This window comes from Fundulus heteroclitus, chromosome 13, assembly GCF_011125445.2.
Source record: "Fundulus heteroclitus isolate FHET01 chromosome 13, MU-UCD_Fhet_4.1, whole genome shotgun sequence".
Classification (NCBI taxonomy): Eukaryota; Metazoa; Chordata; class Actinopteri; order Cyprinodontiformes; family Fundulidae; genus Fundulus; species Fundulus heteroclitus.
In genome coordinates, this window is record NC_046373.1 from 5,722,567 (window position 1) to 5,746,221 (window position 23,655).

The following is a 23,655-nucleotide window of genomic DNA, read 5'->3' on the forward strand; positions in this document are numbered from 1 at the left end:
CACATCCTTTAGAAAATGAACACTAGCTGCTAATTGGGAGAAAATTTCTTATCTAAAGTACAACTTGCTCCATAAAAAAAAAAATTGCAGCAGCAAAAGTCTGAAAAAATGACTTCAATTATCAGAACCTTTAAACCTGTTACACCATCCAGAGGTTATGAACTGGTCAGAGAGGCAACTTACGAACGCAAACAGGGGTGTTTCCTGACCAGCGGTGATCCTGTTCGCAGATTCGCACTGACACGCCAATGAGACGAAACCCTGGGTTGCATTGGTACACAACGCTGCCTCGAAAGTTGTAATTCTCCCCAATGATTTGGCCATTGACTATTGGGTCTGGAGTGCCACAATGGCCGGCTATGAACAACACAAAAGGCTATATGGTGAACCGGAGGCCCTATTTATTGTGTTATGTTTTTGGACTCAGGATCTCACCTAGACACTGAACTTGTGTTCCACTCCAAAGACCATTGGACAAACACTCTCGTACCCGAGAGCCCACAAGGGTATATCCTGTGTTGCAGGAGAAAATGGCTGTGGCTCCATACACAGTCAAAGTTCCAATCTTGTGACCGTTTGGTGGAGTGCCGAGGTCTCCGCAGGAAATAACTGAAATGAGAGAACAAAATATTGCAACCTGATTAGGACAATAAGATTTAAAAAGCTTCAGCTATCAATTTGTGAATAATAGAAGCATATCATATCAAGGCAGATACAGTCTGAGTGGATTTATTTTGACAGGTTTGCTTACGTAGCCAATCTTCAATCATTTCTAGATGTATTGAGCAGCAGAAGGACAACAGTTTTAACTTACTGTCACAGACTGGCCGAGGTTCAGGGTAGTTCCAGGTGCCATTTGCTTGGCAGCGAATGATCCTTTGACCTCTGTAGTAATATCCTGGGTCACATATGAGCATCATTATGGCATCGTATTGGTTTTGGGTGCCATAGATTAGTCTCCATCTTCCATGTTCGACAGCAGAGTGGCTGATGTCAGTACAGGTGGCCGCTGTAAGGTAAGAGAGCATTTTTAACAGTCAGTATCTTAACAGCCTTCCTAAGACTGACCTATGCTGTGTATCTATTAGGAGTGCAAGGATCACATGAGAGTAATATAAGAATCCTTACTTTTTTCTCTTAATTAAGACTAAAGATTTGATGAAAGACAAACTGTGTTCTAAAGAAACATTCATCAATGTAATATGATTCAGTTTAGGTTTAAGAAGTCCATCAATTTTTAACTCCCTAACTTTAAGTCATAATTCCATAAATGCATTGAAAACTTTTTTGTGTGTGTATTTTCACAAAAAATTGTATAAGTTCTATGAACATGTTATTCATCATGTTCAAATTTAGTCCAGACTCAAGATAAAACAAGGAAATAGCCATTTATGTTAGCACCAGTAATTAATTTTAGCATTTTTGTGCAACGTTTAGTCAATTACAGTATCGTACAAAGCAGTCAAAACTTTTAATAGAAATATATTGTTTTGATGTTGTTATGATCCTACAAAATGTTATTCTGCTAACCAGAAACATTTTTATGTTGTTTAAATAATTCCCCTACGTTGAGAAATGGAGGATAATTTTTTAAGAACTCCCTAGTATAAACTCAACAGCGCGACACTGAACACGAAACAAGTGCTTGGGACTATTTTTGCTTTATTTAATTTAGCTCTGAAATCAGTAGTAGGATCTGGGAAAGCCATAAAACCCAACTGGACCACGTTCTCGTTAGCAATCACAATTTCCACTGACAAAACCAACATTAGTAACTTAATAATACGTTTCTTAAAATTGTATGTGTTTTAAAACAAACAAAAAACATCCAGTAACAGAGGAGGAAAAGTACTAAATGGATGAAGGATTTAATGAGATAAAAACTGTCAAATGGACATTTTAATACCAATCACTTTAGATTTTCTTTATGGAAAACCCAGTCAATTAAAGTTGCATCCTGAAACATCTGTTAGTTACTTAGTTGTTAGTTGTTACTTGATAATAAAACTAGATAAATTTTCCTTCAATCATTTACAAATGACAATAGATGTATTTATATCTATATTTCCATGCAACTGTGGTGGTAGATGTTTAGTTGGAAAGGTGTGGAAAGACAAGTTTTAATATCAGCGACTGGATATATGGATCCCCAAGTGCTGCTTGTGTTGTTTTCTCTATATATATTAAACAATTTATTGGTTTTCCAAGATATCACACTTAATACTAATTTCACAGAGTCCAAAGCACATGTTAAGTGAAAGAAAGCCTCAAACAACGTAGGCATTAATCAATAGTTCCCTTCCATTTGAGCCAATAGAAAAATACTGCTTTCACAATAAAATTTGGATTGTGTTTAGTTGGAGAGATTTCAGAAAAATAGCCCTACCTTACCGTCACATGTCTGGCCTGAAAATGTTTCTGAAGAGTTCAGGATTGGATCTTCTGACAGAAACACAGAGACTAACCAGACAGTAGAGGAAAATACTCACGAACACATCTTGGAGGGGCCTCAATGGGGCTCCACCTCCCAGACTCCTGACAGACCACTGAGGTGGTGAGAGGACCAGCAAGCCGAAACCCTGGATTACATCGGTAAGTGACCCTGGCCCCGAGGGAGAAGTCTTGGCCAACGATGCTCCCGTTGACAGGGGCAACAGGCATCCCACAGGACAAGACTGGAAATAACAAAAAGGTAGATAGTCGGGCAAGACTTAATCTAAATACTTAGAGGAATTAAAGCACAGGCAGCAATGCATACAAAAGTCATCCTTGCATGCAGAGGGCTGAGAAACACTCAACAACATATCATTTCTTGGGGGTGAATACACCTGCTATAGACCTGCGCACTCAGCAGCTTCTCTAACTCTGACACATGTAACCTAAGACAGAGGTACAGTTTTAAGTTACATGCTATTATATTTGATTTAAAAAAAATTGAAATGAGAAATGTTCTCAAAAAATGACTACACTAAAACAACAAATTAGCAAAAATCAACTATCAGCAAACTTTATCATTTGACCAAAAGCAGTTTTAAACATTTTCTTCCTGACATTTTCATTATGAATTACTCAACCTGGGGAAAAAAAAAAGAAGATAACTCCACATCCCCCGAATTATAATGTTCTTAAGAAATATATGCAGCATGACAAGAGGATTTAAATACAGTAATTGAAATGTCACTAAGTTTCCACCGATTCTTTTATAAAACGGATCAAAAAAAAGAGGGAAAGTAAACTTCCTGGAGGTATGCCTGGAGGCTGAGGAACCGCTAGTGATGCCATGCTGTCAACGCCAATCAGCCTTTGATCCGAAGCAAAACGATTCTGCTAGACTTTCCTCCCCTCAATCAGTTTAAACCTGAGAAACCCAGCTTACAAAGTAGATTTGCAGTGATATTCTGTTCAGCAAGCTAGACAGGATACAAGTGATATCATCTTGCTTTTTTAAGTCACGATCCAGTCAGAAGTAGGCGGAGAGCATATCGATCAAATGCTAAAATTATATATATATATATATATATATATAAAAAAAAACTCCTACTCTGATGAATTTGTGCAAACAGATTTGACTGACATGATTCAGAGAGAATCACAAGAATCCAGTGTCTGATCTCTGTTCAGCCCTGACAGAGGATGATTTACCTTGGCAAAGCGGTACTGGGGCGTTCCACTGATGGATCCCTTGTGCAGTGCGGGTGCACGCGGCACTGGTCTGGCCAATAAGTCGGAAGCCCTGGTCACAGCTGAAGCGCAAAGTGCTGCCTAATTTGGAGCCAGTCAGACTGTGCACTGTACCATTTACCGGATTATTTGGAGGGCTGCAGTAGGGCGCTATGAATAGAAAAGTAAATACATATTTATAGAAACACACACAAAAAAAGAGTGTAACATGTCAAAAAAATGCAAGAAGTTGGTGAGAATGCAAAACAAATGAATGCACGTTTAATGACAGAGTCAAAGATCTCTATTGCAGCTTGCTGAGGGAAAGGTTAAAGCAAACACCGCTGCCTCGAGACGAGGAAAATTGATTATTGAAAACTAATGTACTGCAAAGCAAAATGAAAGTTTGTCAGCAGCTGTGGCTGAGGATCGTAAAAGTGATGGATACGTAATAATGGGAACAAAGTATCTGATTTTCGTTAAACTGGTAGCAGCAATAATCATTTATCATCACAAATGGTGCCAGAATGGATCCAGAAGATTCACGAGCCCAAGTGGAATTTAGCAGATCTCCCAATGAGGGAGGCGACGCTACACAGTCAGCTGCAGAGAGACAGTAACAGGACATAGAATCTAAAAAAAAAAAATACATTGTATAATGAGAAGAGAAAACTGTGTTCATTATGGTTGAAACAAATCATTATGAGAACATCAAATTTCAATAAAAATGCAAATTCACAATTTTTACCGCTCACATGAGGGACAACGGCAATTTGAAATATAGCATTTTCAAGCTTTAAGAATAAAACTAGACAGAAATCCTCAGATAGTATAACATACTACAGCAATATCAATAGCTATTTTGCATAGAAAACCTTTTTAAACCATATATTAATTTTTTTTCTCAATGAGGCAAATGTTTTAACACTATTTAAGGGAATGTAGAGTCTGTCAAACAGACTTACTTTTAAATTGGATACTTGAGTTTATTGTAAAAGATGCAGGGCCTTGATAACAGTTTAAAATAAGACTGAAATGCTTACTGTCAACACATTGGAAATTCCCCATGGCCTTAAAGATGTGTTTTAATATATATTCTTTTTGTTAAGTTTGTCATAGTAATTTAGGAATTTAAGGCATATAAATGTAACATGCTACAGAGGCCGATTTCTTTTACCCACTGACCACTCGGTTGTTGGAGTACCCGTGTTTATTTTGCCACCGTGGACAGTGAGGGAGCTAAATTGTCTCGAAACCTCACTGTTAGAGGGCAGCAGCCAAACATTCCAGCTTTTCTCACCAAATCTCCACAACATCCAAACAGTTGCTTGATACTTGTGCCAGGAAAATAAAAATTATGTTTCAGCGTCACACATGTAGATTTATGGCGTTTGCTCAAATCTGCTGGGAGCTCAAATGGAACAATTTACTTTGAAACTAAGATTGAGCTTTTTGACAACAAACACTCAAGGTGATGTTGGCACAAATGACAAGAGAAATAAGTATATATATATATATATATATATATATATATATATATATATATATATATATATATATATATATATATATATATATATATATATATATATATATATATATATATTAGAGAGAGAGAGAGAAGGCTGTGCTGCAACATAAATTTGCTGAGAATTTGAAACATAAGAAAAGAAAGCTCTTAATTTCTAGCATTTATAATACTGTGGCATTTCCCCCCCCCCCCCCCCCCCAAAAAAAAAAAAAAAAAAAAAAAAAAAACAGGCTGAAAACTTTATTAGAGTTAACAGAATCATGAATAATGGGATGATGAACAAGAACATATGGGACAATAAACATAGAATGGTTTTCTAGATGCAAAGAGACCTTTTTACAGGACATGACAGAACAACTGTGTTCTCCTATTGGCCAAACGGAGTTGTACCAAGTATTAACGGCATGGGTACCCAAGAAAATGCCACCGGTTATTTTCTTAAACAGAATTATTTCTCAACCATCTTTATGGCTTTTCTTTATAACTTTTTTACCAGGGGTACCAATAAAATCCACCAGCTGTCTAAATCATAGGCCCATCTGCTTTTTTTTCTCCATTTCTCTCTCTCGCCTGAGATATTACGACCGTTGCCGTTTTTTTGCAGTCTGCCCCGCAACTTAGAATAACTTTGGCTGCAGAGGTTGGTGACTAAATTGAAATAGATAAACAACGGGGGGAAGAACGATTGAGCGGACAAGGTCAGGCCGACTCCAAGTTGATTGAACTGATGGGAGGAACGAATGTACCAAAACAGAGAGATAGAAACAGCGATAGCTGAAATTGATGGAAAATAACTGTAGAAATCAGAGAGGGTGAATTGCAGCAAGACATTGTTCGCAAATTGCTAATAGAAGACCTGCCCTTGGGGAGGAAACATGGATTGATGAGTAGCATGGTTGAATACATCAAATGTATCTGTGCCATCTGTGCCACCCCCCTCCTCAATACCAGAAGGCAATTCCATATTGACCACGGTAACTTCTGGGTTCTCGGGGATCACTTAGTCTATCATCTAATCTGTCACGATGAAAACCATCAGTGCTAGAAACAAACAATTAAAAAGTGAAAGAGGCAGGAGGAAAAAAATAAATAAATAAATAAAAAAAGAAGAGAGAGAGATGACAGAACATCCGGCTGGGGAGACAGAGAGCTCCACCAAGGGGAGGAGAGAGACAATTAGTCAATCTGGCTGAGTGGTGTTGATACAGAACAGGGGGAGCCTTTTAAATATTTACACAGTCATAATTCACAGCGAGCTACGCAGGTGTCGTCTACCAACAAATCCTTCATGGGCGCGGGACAAAACGGAGGCGTAACACGCAGCAAGCAACGCGTGAAAACGGCGCTCGCTAATCCCTAGGTCTTGGCGCGCGGCGGGACGTTCGCTGCAGACGCCTGCTGCCCCCCATTAGGCTCTCACAGGGCTGGGTCATATTTTTTCGGCTGTCTGAGGCACAGTTGGCGGCCCAGATGCCGGTCTTCAAGGAAAAGCGTTCCGAAACGCGCGGCTAATGAGATCAAACTCGCAACAAGGCGCTAAAAATAACGAGCCCAGAATAGCTTCCGTGCGGCGAATCGATTGGCGGCGTTAATGAATTTCTGGCACCTTGCTTACCTGAGTAACGGATGCGGAAGCCTTTGTGGCTGGTGGTGTGGTCGAACGACCAGTGCAGGTAGACTTTGTTGCTGGAGCTGGTGATGCTCAGCGGGCTGGAATAATTGCCGCTGAGGGTGATGAGGAGCGGGCTCTGTCTGGATGGACCTGGGTGAGGAGATGGGGGGAAAAACGACAACAGAGGGAAAAGCTTCAGAAAGCCGAGGAAGACGAAGAAATAAAAAAAGGGAAATCAAAGCCGACGCACAGGCTGTACATGAAGGTCCGGATCTATTGTTCTGTGCAACGTCTCACATTTACATTTTCACATAACGCAATTCTTGAAACACTTCATTTGTTATGAATTGTGTCAAGTCGCAAATAAAAAGTTCGCCGGACTCCTTAATGGTGGGAAAGGGACAAAAAAAAAAAGACGATCGCAGACCGTAATTGGCTCGGCAGCCTCAAGGTTAACAGTCGCCTGTTCCTCTCCAGTCGGCGGAAGATAAAAAAGTACTAATCAGCGTCGGCGGCGTGTAAAGCCCCGACATTTTCTCAAAGCTGCCGGGCAGAGTTGCTGAGCTTGCTTCCAATCGAACTCAAATGAACAAGGCGGATGCAGATGTTCTGCCGCCACGGAGGGAACGCCGGCGTGTGATTTTCTGCTGGTGAAGGCAGACCGCTGTGTTCACGGGGCAGTAAATCTAGCTGTCTGGTTGGTTTAGCCTTTGACTGTGGCTTTCTGGGGAAAAAAGTAATGCTTAAAAAAAAAAGGTCCAGCAAAGAACATTAAAGATCGTAAAGAGCATCGACGTTGGTCTAACTCTTCTCGATACACGCGTACGGTTCTAGGAGAAGCCGACATTAAAGTTTCCACTTCCTGGCTGCTGGCGGGACCCACCGTCAAAGATTTCGAGCTCGTCGAACTGACGGCTGGTCTGGAAGTGTTCAATGGTGAAGGTGATGTTGTAGCCGGGCTCCACTTTAACCACCCAGGAGCAAGACTCGAAATGAGGGAAGCCGGTGCCTGGCGACTGGCTCATTATGACACCCGTGGAAGCTGTCAGCACCTCGTTCATGGGACACGTCACTGAGGAGAGAAGACAAGGCATTACATTTATTTTTTATTTTTTTTTTTGAGGCGTTGAAATAAGGATCCGTTTATGTTTTGCTGGCATTGTTTTATAATTACAGATCACGTCTGGCGATTGTTCGTTCAGTTTAGCGGATTCAATTTACCTTGAAGCTTAAATTGGATTGTTTGGATTCGCATTGTTGATGGGGAGAAATGCATTGTGACTAAAAGCGCGGCGCGGCTAATTGTCATTCATGTCTGGGGTGCTGTCACAGGGAAACAAACTTAATGCATGCCAAGTCAGACCCCCTAAACAGCTTATATTTAATACCACTGACTTGCCACGAGCACATTCGCTTCTACGCCCATTGTCAGCGTGTGACAGACGTGAAGCTAACTTGGCGACTAAGTCTAACGTCGGCGTTGAAGCTCGATTGCTGTGGCATGTCTGGGCGGACTAGATCCATCGCCTCATCACGTCTCCTCCTGTCACCAGGATCCATCTCCACTAAGCTCTCAGACATTTTGTGTTTTTTCTTTTTCTTATGATCCTATCCACTGTGTTTTGTTCTGTAAAAAAACAACAACATCATTATCTGCCAGAGCCATCAGCGAGCATAGTGGTGCTATCCTAAACAAGCTATAGCATGAAAGGATATATGTTGTTATGGTGGCACAAGGCACTACTATATAGATGATTGATTTATTTTTATTTTTTTACTGTATCCATGCGACCTTTGCAGACAAACTGAAACGTTCCTTTCCACAACGCAGAGGAGAAATTATTAGTTATTACGCTGGAATCATAACCATTTCTGCCTTTGCTCAACTTTTCCCACCCCTTCTGCGTTTTCATTTGTTGTCACGTTCCATGAACTTCAAATTTGACTGAGATCTTTTGAGACAGAGCAACACAAAGTTAAGCATAGCTGTGAAGCGGAAGGAAGATGATAAAATATGAAAAGTGCAGCAGGAATTTGCATCAGCTTGGTCCATCCTCACATCAAATCCTTCCAGCTTCCATTTTTCTGCTAAAAACAAAAAGCACTACCGCAGCATCATGCTGCCACCACCCAAATCCACAATAGAGATAATATTTTCAGAGTGACGTGTATTTTTTATTTTTTTTTCACCCTCAACCTGGAGATCAAAAACAGAACACTGCAAACGGGACTTCTTTCAGTTTTTGTTTCACAATAACTTTTCTTATCACGCTTCCAAAAAAAAAAAAAAAGATTTGTAGAGTGCATGACTATTGTTGTCGCCAGATTCTCCCACCTGAGCTGTGGATGTCGGCAGCTCCTCTAGAGTTACTAACTACTGGCCACTTGGCTAGGTCTCTGATTAACGCTCTAGTCAGTTTCTATGGACAGTCTCGTCTTGGTAGGTTAACAGTCCTGCTGAGCAGTTTCCAATTTGAGGACAAGTGATTGAACAATGACCAGAAAGATGCTCGGAGCTTGGGGTATCTTCATAACCCAAAAGCCCTCGGACTGTATCTCCCCCATAACTTTTTCTGCCGTCTTTCTTGGTCTCCATCGCGCTGAATGTTCACCAAAGTTCTGTTACGAATATCTGAGGTCCTCATAGAACACATATCTATCCGGAGTGGATCCTATTTGCTATTTAGGTGACTTATGAAGGTGATTCCACTGGGTTTTATTTCGGGGCTTTAGAGGAAATGGGGCCAAAAGAAAAACATAACCATCTTTTCTGATACTTATTCGGTCAAAATGTTGGCACATTCTGAAAAACCTTTTGCTGTAATGGCAGTATTAACTCAGGGGGGCTAAATAAAAATCCAACACATATTTCAGATGTTTTTTTTAAAAAAAAGTATAGCCGTGTATATTTTTTCCTCCGTTACAAAATTATGAGCTACTTGGTGCTGGTATATAACATCAGTTTGCATCTGCAATGTGACAATAATTATAGGTTTTTAACATACAGTTACCTTTTTAAGCTGCAAAAATAGTTTTAACAAATCAAATAAATAAAAAAAATACATTAAGTTTTAAATAAGAGAGAAACTATTTCAAAGTGCATATACCAAGGAGTGGATTAAAGTGTTTATCAAACAAGACTGCAGAAAATCTATCAGGGGATGTAAATGTCCCTGCTGTGAGTCACTGTTTGAATACCTAAGTCTTTTCTGCCTGAGGGTAAAAGCAGCTTTCGGCACTTACCAGTCTTTCATTAAAGGGGAGAAAAACTCAACGGTCTTGTTCAAAAAGCAACCTCTTGTGGCGGTGCTATTCAGGAGAAAGGTTTTGCATGTCGTGAAAACATCTTTTTGCATTTTGGCACAACTTTTTTTTTCCTCAGACTGTACCTTTCTCCTCTCTGAACATTAACAGCAAAGTGATAATCTACAAAAAAAAACTGCTGAGCAACATCCACTGGCAGAAAACCGTTTGCAAATTCTTAATAAAGAATTTGTCAATTTTTATGTCAAAAAAGGGTTTTTTGTTTCTATAGTTTCAGACATTCAAAAACCTGACATTAAATATCACTTCCTAAATACAATATGCAACCAATGGACAAAAAAAAAATCTAAATCAAAGTAGAGGTCAGTTTTTAACTACAAAAAAGCATTTATCAATGCAGTTTAGATACTGAAAGTAGATTTGATTTTACTTTTAGTTAAGTGGCAGGGAACTGCTCAGATTGAAAACACATACAGCACATCAGAAAAAAAAGGGATGTCTCAGAAACAGCTTTCATCCATCAGTGATAGTAAAACTCACTGGACCTGGAGGTAGAACATAAAATATAGGAGTAAAGTTCATTAAACAATCATTTCACTGAGGAGATGTGTGTAGACAGCGACCTTTCAGGGAGCCCCGGCGAGTTTAAAACTACCTCTTCTTTGTCTTGGAGCTGACAAAAGAGATCGTTGAAAGCTCATATCTTCAGGTTAGCAATTTTAAAACAAAAACACTGCTCTGAGTGTTATGATAAAAGGAGAAAAGCCTATCAGGTGAAATCTACATCGATAGGAATACAAAGAAAGCTTACATAATTAAGACAAGAAATGGAATGGACATTTTGATTATGCACATTTAGACTTTGACAAAGGTCTCTAATGACAAAGCAATGAGAGGCTTTCTTGACAACAAGCGTTCAGGAATGATTAGACGCACATTTGTGTGAGTACATTGTGTACACATAAATGCTGATTTCTATCTGCATTCAGCTGGTATTTCCATGTGACTTTTCATCAGGGCGCGCTGAAGGAGTATGATAAGTTGACTGAAGTGGCTAGATAAGGCATGAACATTAGCCCGGATCAGGACCAACGACATCAGAGCCGAGGACGACAGCTAAGATGCAATACATTTCAACAAAGACTATTATAGGGAGAGAAAAGACCGTTTAACAGTCAAAGTTGAAAGTCAGCGGCGAAAACGTTGGAAAACTATTCCGCTGGGGTGAAAATGGTTCAAACCAAAATCTCTCAGAGTGATAAACTCTTGAGAATTTTCCCTGCCAGCAAGAACTGTGCTGTCTTTAACAGAGTGAAGCTGGGCTTAGTACCGTACCCATGTTAAAAATTCTCTATGTGCACAAGGCCGACTATGGTCATAGCAGACAGTTAAGGTTATGGCAGTGAGTCCCACAAGACAGCTTACTCAAATGAAACGTAAATAGTAATAATAGTAATAGTAATATCATCTTTATTGTCATTGAAACATACATTACAAACGTACATTACAACGAAATTTGTTCTCTCTGCTTTTAACCCATCACCCTTGGGGAGCAGTGGGCTGCCATGTGAAGCGCCCGGGGAGCAATCAGGGGTTAAAGGTATACTATGCAACCGGGGTTGATTTTCCAGCGAGGCTCCCCCCAGAGGGCGAAAGTAAAAGTGCACTGTCGTAAAGATGCTCAGCTGTTCTGGTTTCTCCATCAAGCCAGGCGCGGTTGTTTTGAGCTTAGCAGACAGGCGAACGCAACGAAAAGTGGAAAAAACGGCAGTACAAACAATGACTAACACAGTGAAAGTATGAACATCAAGCTTCCCGCAGCGCTATCTTGGCGAGGCGGCCGCGGCCGCCTCATGGTGGCCGCCTCGCCGAGGCCGCCGCGGTGGCGTCTCGCCAACATAAAAAAAATAAATAAATAATAATAATAATAATAATAAAACTCGATATGCTTGCATGTTTATTTGACGTTAACACGCGGTTCTTTGTTGTTGCTTTCGCGCATGCATATAGTGAATGGCAGGGCAAAAACACATGGAGTTCTCGCCGTAAAGCAAGACTTCTCTGTGTGCGGGCCGAGGGCTCTTGCAATTGCAAGTGCGGTATTTCCCCCACAGACCCCCAGGGCGGCCGAGAAAACCTTTGTTCGACCTGAAATGACTCATTTAATCATCCAAAACGGTATGGAACACATTAATTAACTGAAAAATGTTGCATAGTATGCCTTTAAGGGTCTTGCTCAGGGATCGAGAGTGCAGGCAGTGGGGATCGAACTGGGTACTTGCATCCTTCTCTGAGTGCAAGCGTGCTGCTCTAGCCACTAGGCCAACACTCCCCTTAAGACCAAAATCAAATGCTAAACTAACCAGCCTGTTTTTCCTGTTGCACAAAATACAAAAAAATGACAACTCAAATCAAAATAACACATTTATGTTACTTAGACAACCCAAAAAAAGTTCATGTCCTATTTTATGTATTCTTTTCACACACGGAACTATGTATACAGCATATATTTAAGTCAATTTGTTGTTTTTTTTCTTTCTTATGTTCAAAATTCTATCAATACAGTCAGTACTGGGTTGGCGTTCATGTTGCATGAATTCCTGCATAAATGCAGCACGGCACGCAGGCCATCAGCCTGCCATCATTTTTTTTATTTCATTCGTTTTTCTGGCCGATCACAGCAACACCATGGTCATTAAAGCAGGTATTGCTAATTTTGGTGGCGTGGAAAGGTGCTGAGTCCTGCTGGAAAGTGAAATCAGAAGGTTTTTTTCAGCAGTGGGCAGCACTCCCCGTTAGAAGGCGGTGCTGAATTTTGACAAAACACTGTGGCCCCAGACCAGTTTTCTCTTTGCTTTAGCCCATATAAAATGCTTTTCATGCTGTTTCAGGAGTGGCTTAACACAGGAAATTCAACCATTATCCTGAATACATGTGGCTCTCGAAGCACCGACTCCTGCTATAGCTCGCACCTTGTGAATTCTCAACTCTCCTGTAAACGTACGACGAAATTTAGCTTCACAATCCTCTGTTATGTCAGTTGCTTGTGCACCTATTTCCACCAGACGTTTTCCTTTTACTTGACTTTCCGTTGAAATTCTTGCATATTGCACTCTGGCCAGGTAGCTTCTTTAGCAATGACCTTTTCTGGGCTGTGTGATGGACAACTGTGGTTGCCGTAAACGTCAAAGGGTTTTCCCATGATTGTGTATAGGCCATAACCAAATATTTAATTCTTCCTACTTTTTAGGAGTCTGCAACGTACTTTTTTGCATTAAATTTAATTTTGGGTCTTCATTAGCCATAAGCCATGATGATCACAATTAACATAAGTAAATGGCTGAAATATATGTATCACCTTTGGTGATGATATACGGGTTTCACTTTTAAAAAATTTAAAAAAATAAAATAAATCACATGATTCAGATGTTAAAATTAACTACTATTTCTTTAAAATTATGGGTTACAAATTCCGTCAAATGCTGAGGTGGATTTTATTCAGTTGCCTGTAAACGGCTTTTTTTTTTTTTTTGGGGAAAGAGAAAAGTCAGAAATAGAAAAAGACAGATCTGGGTCTCGACAGACATCCAAATCCGGCTGGCTGAGTAAAAATACATGACACCGAGGCTTAAAAGGGGCTCAGACAACGACAAATTTCAAAGATAAAAAGCCAAATATATAACAAAGAGTACATGTGTTATGCAAGAGCAGATGTCTGATGCTGGTGAGTCAGGATCGAGTGGGTATACCAGCGCTAAGAATGCCAAACTGGCTCCGGTTATCTGAAAGACCATCACTGAAGGATGACATGCACCGTGTAGGCCGGCAGTATGTAGTGTGTAAAAAAAAAAAAACGGGAGGTGGTGTTTGTGGGGGTGGAGTAGCTGGATGCCCCTAGATGGGCAGAAATGGTCGTGCCTGTCAGAGCTGGAAGAGGTGATTTGATAGGTGCAGCTGCAGCCAGCATGTCCCCTGCATTTCAATGAGCGGTGCATGTCGTCTCCTCGCTGCCCTCCAACTAAGTGTCTACCGGCCTCTTTCTCACCTACCTCTAAACTCCAGTCCCACTCATTCCTTATTCACCGCGTTTATGGCGACTCCTCCACCTTTTCTAGAAAAAAAGACCGTCGGTTTTCTTTATAAGGCCAGCTCATCCAGCGCTGACTCATTCTGTTCTAAAACTTGACATTTTCTCTGATCCTCTTTTCTCCTGTTTTCTGCTTCCAAAAACCTCAGCCTTAAGCTGCCCCCCCCCCCCCCCTCCTTTTTGCCACATAAATCTCCTTTACCACTCGGAGGACCAATAATAATGACGGCTGTATGTGAAATGACAGGAAGTCTGGAAGGTGATACATGACTTAATACATGTTTGCCCTCGGTATAAGACGCTCAGGTTTTCCACAGAGCTTGCGCATAAGCAGATGCAAATATCCGAGGATGAAGAAAAAGCGGAACTTGGAGGAGACGGGAAAATGAACCAGAGAAGAGATTTTTTTCCGTCACGATTTTGACACGCCGCGGTTTCCATGTCAAGCGTCTATATAAAGGAGTTTTATGCTCCTATTTGTATCAGTATCCTTTGTTCATTCTTGTTTTGTCTTTCGTGTTTCAAATCTGTGGCGTTCATCAAATTGTCTCTGCTATCCTACTAGTACCCAGCAGGGAGTGACACCAACCATTTAGAGTGTGAAACTCACCGCTAGAACAGAAAAGATGTTTGCGATTGTGATCTTGTGAAGTTCAAAACAAAGCAGAGAAACCCCCTCGATGCACCCGGAGACGCATTTTACACAACAGATAGTATTAATCTTAGGCTGAGCATGGGGAGCAGGGGAATCCTTTGGGACGGCAATATCTGTAGCGTTCTCTAAAGGAACCATCCCCGGCCTCTTGGGAGTCAAGCGTGATTCAGAGAAGTGGTATCTACAAAAAAAAAAAAAAATTGTGGTTGCTGTGCTGCTCCCTGAGTGCAGATCACCCGTGAGGGCAGAAAGAAGGCAAAGCAGAGCTGATCGCTCCGGGCTCCAACTAGACCACTGAGATAAAACGTTATTGAAAATAAAGACCCAGAAACCCGATCAGTAATAGATTGCGGTGTTAGAACGTGTTGAATTATTTTCATCAGTCACATTCAGTTCAGTTTTGGCTAAAAACTGTTTCTATCTAAACAGACCTATTCGTTTTTAAGAAAGCATTTAGGTTTTCTGCTGCCTATAAAAACCAACATATTTTTTATGACTTCAGTTAATCTGCCATTTGTTGGTTATAAAGCAATCTCTGAAGAAATTTATATTGCGGATGTCCTGATGTGATTCCAAATATTGGTAAGGTTTTAAGTCCAACGGCCCCGATTCTGAATCTTTTTTTTTGTAAGCTCACTACTGTAAATTCCCTCAGCTATACATACACACAATTGGTATCCACAGATTATCTAAATTTAGACCCAGATCATTTCAATCTTGAGTATGTAATTGCAACCTTGCCTGCAAGCTGAATTCTCACGGTATTTGTGCGTCCACAAACAAACGAGAATCCCCCTTGTCCCGCTCCCATCTCAATGGATTGGGCTGAACCATTTCTGGTTGGGGCCAATCACGCTGCAGTATTATGGTTTGAGGCGGGACATCTGTGATGAAAGCAATAGCCGTTGAGCCCACAGCTGAACCAAAACAAACATGGCTGCTGTTATCACATCTGTTTGGTCAGAATCCAAGATTTCTTCTTTGAAAGAACAGCAAGAAGTACCTTGACCAGCGTAACTTCTTGATGTTTCTTATGAAGCCTGCTGCTCACATTTTTATTTGATAACATGATTGGCTAAAATCAACCTTTGGTTGGCGGCCACTAGATGTCCCTTCACCCAATCAGCTTGGAGGGTTCTGTTAAATGTCCATCTTTTCCCCGAATGGATTCAATGGGAGTAGAACCAGATTGATAATGTGCAGAACGGAGAGTGCTACACTATCAATCTAGCTTGACAGGTTAATATAATTTCTTAATAAAACAAATTAGATTTAAGCATGTTATGTAGAGCAAAAATCCAGAAAAAAGGCCTTTGGGGTGCTGGGATAAAAACGTCCAGTATCTTGAATTCCTAACTAAACTCAGCTGTTGATACCTGTCGTTGGTGCACTGTATAAACTCGGCCATTTTTCTCTGAAATGCAAATATAATGTTTACAATAGCATTCACAGCATGACATGTATTGGCAGCTGTTGTTTCCTGTCTACATCGGTGGCTTGACCTGGTGTGCATGTTGTGATCAGACAGATGCCCTTGTGGCAGAGCTTCAGCTGAACAATAAGTCATTCACTTTTACAACTTTATAAGGAGAGAAAACAACCTTTCTGAATAATCTTAATAACTGAAAAGGCATTGGACGATGGTATGAGTCTAATTATCTAAGACTCATATTGAAAAAAAGGGAGGAAAGCTATTATTGTTAGCCTAGATAATCAGCCAACTGCTCCTGATGGAAAACTAATCAGATGCATGATCAGAAATCTAGAGCTGCTCTGCAGAAATTCTGGTTAGGACAAAAAGCCTTAGCAGATCTACTGCTCAACCTGGATATACCTTAGTGAAGGCGCTGGAAGCCAAAAATAGTCCAAAAGCAAACAAAAGATTCCTGCACACTTTATCTTCCCAAGTGCTCACTGTTTATTGTAAGCTTTTGGTCAAAAAGACCTTCATCAGAGCATCAAAAAAGGCCTGTCACTGTCAGTTAAACTGGATAACCTTCAGAGCCGAACAGTAAAGGATTTCTAGCCTGATTTTGCCATGATTCTTCCCCTTCCAAGTGGCGTGGACTACTGGCGTAGCTCTTAAAATATTCTTAAGAGCTATTCCTGCCGTGTTTGGTGTGTTAAGAGTGATCGGGTCCATTTGGTAGAACGTCGCGACCGCTCTGACCTCAAATCAAATTCAACATGTTGGATTGTCTTGCCCCGATATCCTGCCGTGCTTGGTGTTCCCCGAGGACAGACAAGCACTCAGCTTGTTGAATGTGACATGGAGCCAATCAGAAAGCGAGGTGAGGGAAACCCCCAAAAGAAAGAAACGACAAGACAAAAAAAACAGCTCGCCTCATAGAAATGCAGAGCCCCGCGTTCACACTGTCTCCACTTATGTAACAAATGCCTTTCCTTTTTATTGTGCTTTTTCTCGGTTAAAATCAGTCCACAGACTAACGCCGTTATTCTTCCTCGTTGTCCATTTGTATTTACCCTGAACCCACGTTTGATCTTGAGAGGTTGTGCAAGATTTCCCATCTGATATATGAATGATCCTGAGTGAAACCTGTTCGTGTGTGGTGTGGTGACCTTGCCATCTGACCGGACACCACACACTGTACAAATCAACAACTTTTTTTATGGTTAGCATGGCGTCTCTCAGGCTTTGAAAATCGTCCGACTATTTTAAAATCCTGCCGTCTGAAACAGCCTTAAGTGAGATGATGCAGAGGACATGCAGTGTGTGGGTTTTAGTGCCCTCAGATTTAATGGAGTTTCAAACAGGATCAGGCTGCGACTCCATATCTGTGATTGTCTAAGCTTAAATGGCTCAGCACGGCACCCTGGTAAAAAGATGCTCATCTGTACATCCTTGAAGTATGTAGTTATCCAGCAGTGAAAAGTCTCAACTGCTCACTGAAGCTGAGCACTGGTTAAGAAACAACTCACATAGGATTTAACCTAGCCAACAAACAGCCATGTGTATACCATCAGGAGTTAATGTTTTTATATTGAGCTGCCTTCTAAGAAGATAGTGGGTCCAGCCACTAGATTCAGGTACGATTGGTCTGCAAATGATCAACCACACAGATTTAAAGGAAGGGCTGCAGCCCATTTCGTCGTTGCACACAATCACTTACCGTCGCAGGACGGTGGGGGGCCTTCAAACTCTAAGTGTGTTCCCAGTCGACACGTCAGGATGCTATTTCCACTTAGCTGGTAGCCTGGAAGACATCTGTAGCGAACTATATCACCTGATCAGAGAGGTAGACAGGAAGGAAGTCAAGTCAGAGGGAACGAGGTGGTGGCAACAACAAGCATATGGGTAAGTTCATTTCTTGAAATTCCCCCAGAAGAGAGAGAGAGAGAGGGGGGGGGGGGGGGGGGAGGGGAGAATTATCATTTGGAAAACACATCACCATAATAATAAACTCCCAATGGACGGTGCAGATGTAGCTCAGAATAATAGCTAATCATATATTTATGATAATAAAGAGATAAGAGAGCATCATCTCTATTTTACAGAAGACAACAGAAATATGTTATGAGCAACGGTCCCATGGACCCTCTTTCTGATTATTTTCTCCCATTCCTCTCCCTGTAATATAAATTATGGCAAGCTGCACTCAACCTAAAGCAATGTAAACTGTCAAAGCCAGAATGTACTGTCCCTTTGGGATTAATGGGCTAGAATGCAACACTTTCCCTAGTCACAATGGAACCAAATCCAATATAAAAACAGAGACGTGGCTAGATGGCGGTGACCGTGTGTCCGCATCTGAATGTGCATTCCATGAAATTTATGTGACAGCGTTTCCACCTACCGATTTTGAATTCTTTGCTCGCCATCAGGATCTCCGCGTTAGGAATGATGGGCGGAGGCAGGCAGTACTGGAGTCTGTAAGCTTTGTTTCACGTATCAGATATGAAAGGAGTCAAACAGACTATACAGACGGAAAATGAATACTAGTGCCGTGTGATCATTCACATACCTTGGTAACTAATACGGAATAATCCGCCCTTCTCTGTGTTACTGCGGAACCGCAGCAGGACCTGATTGGATGTGCTGCTGGGCGGGTCATTAGGCTCTCCGTCGGTGAAGACGCCTAGTTTTCTAGTCGTCTCCTGTGGGCCATCCCTAAAGAGCGGAAACGTCACAGGCAAACCTCAAACTTCAAAGAACATCTAAAACAGCAGCCCATCAATAAAATAATCTAAAGCTTCTGATAAAGGAAATCCAGACTGCACTACCTTACAGGGTATTGTTAAGAAGCTTCCTTCTGCAAAGTATCATGACTCCCCTGTCTTCGTGAAACCCAAACACAATCTACTGGCTTGCTTTTGCCTGATATATGCTAGAAGTAAATCCAGATAAGAGCGGAGCGACAGGTCTAGATTGCGCTGCTCCTGTTAACAGACAGCCAAATGGGAGCGTCTCTGGAAGCGGTGGCCCTGCCTTGGCAGTCCCCTGGTGTGGCCATGGCCAATTAAGCTAGCTCCCAGATTCCAGCCACAACCATTCAGCTTAGAAACCATCTGTCTTTGGCTGTCAGACTGGGCACGGGAGATTACAAGCAGCTCTGGAAACGGCTGGCTAGGGACCGCTGCCTGACAGCGCTCCAGCCAAGCCGCCATTATGGGGGCCCATTTTCTTTGGCTCAGTGGTTTGGTGAATACATACACAGCAACGTTAACTGGGAGTGGGGAATGTGAGATGTACGGTCCACATCTTGACTCTGCTGGAACGTTTTCGAAAAAGATTACGGCTGGTGGTACCAACAGAGAAAAAGAAAGTAACAATGACGGCGGTCGGGTTGTGTCAGCTCTCTGAAACTGACATGGAGCCCTCCATGATCAAAAATCCTAAAACACAGACGTCAGCCTACACATTTAGTGTTGTCGATCAGCTGCCCGGATGACTGGCAGTTAGATGTCTGGTTGCAATGAGAGCTGGGACTTTTAGACGCTTTCTCAGGAAGAGGGGGGGGGGGGGGAAGGGGGCTGGAAACCATCATGTATGTAAAACCCTGTCTCTGATGATACATATGGCAGATCTAGCCTTATGTAAACGATGAAAAGAAGCATTATCCCTCAGAACCTCAGCCAGACATGAAGAGACATGTCTGGCTGATCTCGCAAATCGCTCATTTCTGACTATTCTTCCAGGGTTTCGAGAAATCACCGCCACTCTTAGCCAAGCAACAAATACAATGTAACATTCATTTCCTAAATCAACATTGAGATGAAACGAGAAACTGGATTTTCATTGGTGCTGATTCATGACGGTACCAAACAGAGACTCAGAAATCCCACCTTTATATGATCACCAAATGCACCGTACATAACAACACAGAGCTGAGCTTATCACAGCACTCTTTAAGGTGGAGGTTGCTACTGCAGGACTAAATGATAAGATATCTTCAGTATCCGTGAGGTATTAAAATCATGTAATTCAGACAAGAACGAGAAGCTATTTAAAAAGACATATGATGTTGATTAGTTGTTACTGGTCAATTTGCTCTTTGTTTTCGTAATCTTGTGCTCGATTTTCCTAGATATAAAGAAGGATTTTTTTAGTCAACAGATCTTAATTTGTAGACACCTTAGTGATGTTTCATAAAACTGGTGAAGGACTGTAGCTTTCTTCAGTGTATATCTTTTTTTCTTCAGTACTTTTGAGCTTTCAACCTGTCATATGAACATATTAGATCTAGAAATATTAGCTGCCCTTTAAAAACATTCAGAGATCAGAAAAGGCTCTGCTGTATTCTCTGGGGAATAAACAGGGATGTTTAGTTATTAATGCCACCAATGCTAATTGCTGGTATAAGAGGCTAAAGACAGTTTAAAATGTCAACTCCAAAGTCACTTTGCCTTTGTTTTAAATAAGTAAAATCCTGTTTTACAGTGACTGCTCTCTCCTATACCTGGTGAGACAGTGCATTTGCTCCAAACATGAATGTTTCATGACCACTCATGATAAGAACTATATACAGTTCTCCAAGGGGAAAGAAAGGCTTCACATCTCTGTCAACAGGTCAAAGCTTCACAAAAAAAGCAGACATTTTTCTGCATCTTTAGCATTTATCCCTATGATATACAGAACGTACGCAGCATGCCATTCATGTGATGCCTATGCATTCCTGCCGTTTCTTACCAGACAGTTATGAAGTCGTGTGGCCCGTGAACCTGAAGCAGGGTGAAATTCAGTTTGATCCCAAAGCCAGGAGCCACTGAAATGAGCCAGGTGCAGTCGGCTGAGTTTGGGTACTCCTCCGGGTATCCGGGGGAGAAGATGGTCCCGTTGTCTGACGTGATGTTGCCACCACAAGGCACTGAGAAAAAATACGGAGGAGGGGACAAGGTGAGCTAGCATATATATAATTCAGCGGGCCAGGAATACTGTACAACTACACATGCTCATAAAAAGAAAAGGCCGATTCTTCACTCTCCACCTCTTTTGCCTCCCTTCTCGGTGTCTCTTTTTCTCTCGACTTCACTCTTCGTCTATTGCCCAGGCACTTGTATGAGCTTAAGATTAGCCAGCAAAGCCTTTTAGTAAGAGGGGAGTTGGATGGAGTGTTTTGCAAAGATAAGGGCTCAACCCTTTTCCATTGAGGCTGTAGCGAAGAAGTGGAGGATGAGGCAGGGGGTGTTAGCATGCATCCGGCGCCCCATATGTGTTTATATGAGTGTTGTGTGTGAACATCATATATATATATATATATGAGTAGATGTGCATGGATGTGTAAATTTAGACTGGCAGGGAAGGCTGTGACAGAATGAGTGTGTCAAGATTGCTAACAGCTGAACCTCCAGGTACACAGAGGATTGATACCTTGGGGTGAAAATAAGTAAAGAAATGACACAGAGCCGCAGAGGTACCCTCAGTACTTCAAATCACTGCACCCAGCCTCTAAACAACATGCAGAGGAATTGAGCTTTTTTTTTTTTTTTTTTTTTTTTAAATATATATATTCCTTTGAAACTCAGGAAGTTCTAACGAACTGAATGGTTTAAAGTAGCATGACATTCCCGCTGGTGCCCCTCATATCCACGGTGGTTGAGCAGGGGAAATTCAGGCGGAATAGTAATCGCAGCAGTGCAGGCACTTCCAGAAAGCCAGCCAGGGTATTGTGCTCCACAGCAAACTCTTGGATTGCTGCGTGTATAAAATGCGACACGAAGCCCCCGCCAGCTCATGTGTGTTTACGTTACACAGTCGGCTACTTTAGCCCCCCACCCAACTCAGCCTTGCACCTCTTTGTCACCCATTAAATGAACTATTGATCAGAGACATTGATTAAAATCTCGACACTTTGAGGAGTTACCCCGCTGGCTGATGCTAAGCCACTTAAGTCTCATATGTAAACAAGGGTCTGCCCGGTTAAGGACGGGAAGAAAGTTTTCAGCAATGGTTTTGTAAGCGTTTGAAAAACAACAAAGACACAAAATTGAAACAGCAAATCAAAAAATGATGCCATTTAACCATAAAATATGGACTTTTCCGTCTTTAAATCTCTGTGTTCCAACTTATTTCTACTTTTTCATTCTTCGTATTTAACAGACAATGAGGAACTGATGTGTTAACGCTCCAAACTAGCGATGCACCGGCATACACCATTGACTTTTTATCCGTGCCACTCATTTACCGATACATGAAAATGATAGAGCAGGAATGGGGGCGGCGAAGGGAGGAGGAGATCAGACGGCGAAGGTGGAGTGAACACACATACAGCATGTTATAATAATAATAATGCAAGAACAAGCAGGTCGGCGCAGTACAGACTGCAAAATCGTTGCACTTGTGCCCTCTTAAAGGAAATCTATGCAAATAGAGCAGCGTCGGAGGCTAAAGAGCCGGTTTTACTGCTGCAGGGTCAAGTGGGGGCAGTTAAAACCTCAATACATTTACTTTTAAAAGAAACACAGTAATGCATAATTTCTGAGGCTGCACATTTATAATTGCAATCTAAAAAAAATCTTTTCATTTATGTCTAAATTAACAAAACAAAGCGATTAAAAAAACAACAACTAGACTAACTGGAAGAAAGAAAAGTCAATAGGTTATTAAGTTCATATAACTGTACAGCCCGAATTTTGGAGAAAACAGCTCGGAGAATAAACCATCCCCTGCTCTCTGTGCTCCCTCGCTCACTTCCATTTATCTCCCTGCTCCCCTATTCAAAGTTCCACTGTCACGGCCATCACCTCCCTCTGTAATTTCCCCTGCCTTATTGAATAATCAACAGCTGGAGCGTGAGAATGTGTGTCAAGGACACGGCAAAAAGAAAGAACACCCATTACTTTTCCTTTTCAATTTAGGCCCTCCTTTATTCATCTTTTATTTGTCTCCGCTCCTCTTTAGCACAGTATGGATTTTCATTAAAGCCTACTTTGCCTCATTAATAGGGGATAATAACTCACTTTAATTACATTATTCATAATAGATAATCATTATCTTCATGGCTGCATTTTACAATAATGATGTAAAAGCTCTATAAAGTCCTAACAGGAAGTTATCATGTAACGGGTTTAGTCTTGCGTTCGTGCATGCTTGGAATTATCCTACTATTACTTTTACAAATACAACGTATTTCAAGATTAACAATGTATCACAGCAAACCCTTCGTGACCTACCTTCGCAGCGAGGGAATGCGTGGTCCCAGTTGCGGGTGGTGCCATGCTCACAGGTCAGGATGGAGTCTCCCATCAGCTGATATCCGGGCAGACACTCGAAGGATATGGACTGGCCCACGTTGTAGCCTGCGCCGACCACTACCCCATAACGGAAAGGCTCTGGATCCGGGCATTCCTGTAGCTCATACGCTGAAGCAAAAACAAGTGCACATTAT

General features: G+C 41.5%; 1 protein-coding gene across 2 annotated transcripts in view; it reads right to left on the bottom strand.

Annotated features, from left to right (window-relative positions):
* Nucleotides 1–23,655, bottom strand: part of csmd2 (CUB and Sushi multiple domains 2) — a 340,637-nt gene that overhangs the window by 55,466 nt on the left and 261,516 nt on the right. For both annotated transcript variants that reach the window (XM_021322558.2, XM_036144950.1), the window contains 12 exons: nt 23,441–23,629; nt 20,958–21,135; nt 18,793–18,938; nt 18,625–18,705; nt 17,941–18,054; nt 7,687–7,875; nt 6,807–6,953; nt 3,643–3,831; nt 2,490–2,675; nt 815–1,009; nt 436–609; nt 184–357 (listed from right to left, as the gene is read on the bottom strand). In XM_021322558.2, the coding sequence (XP_021178233.2) occupies nt 184–357; nt 436–609; nt 815–1,009; nt 2,490–2,675; nt 3,643–3,831; nt 6,807–6,953; nt 7,687–7,875; nt 17,941–18,054; nt 18,625–18,705; nt 18,793–18,938; nt 20,958–21,135; nt 23,441–23,629 (1,962 nt within the window). The remainder of the gene's footprint in view (nt 1–183; nt 358–435; nt 610–814; nt 1,010–2,489; nt 2,676–3,642; nt 3,832–6,806; nt 6,954–7,686; nt 7,876–17,940; nt 18,055–18,624; nt 18,706–18,792; nt 18,939–20,957; nt 21,136–23,440; nt 23,630–23,655) is intronic.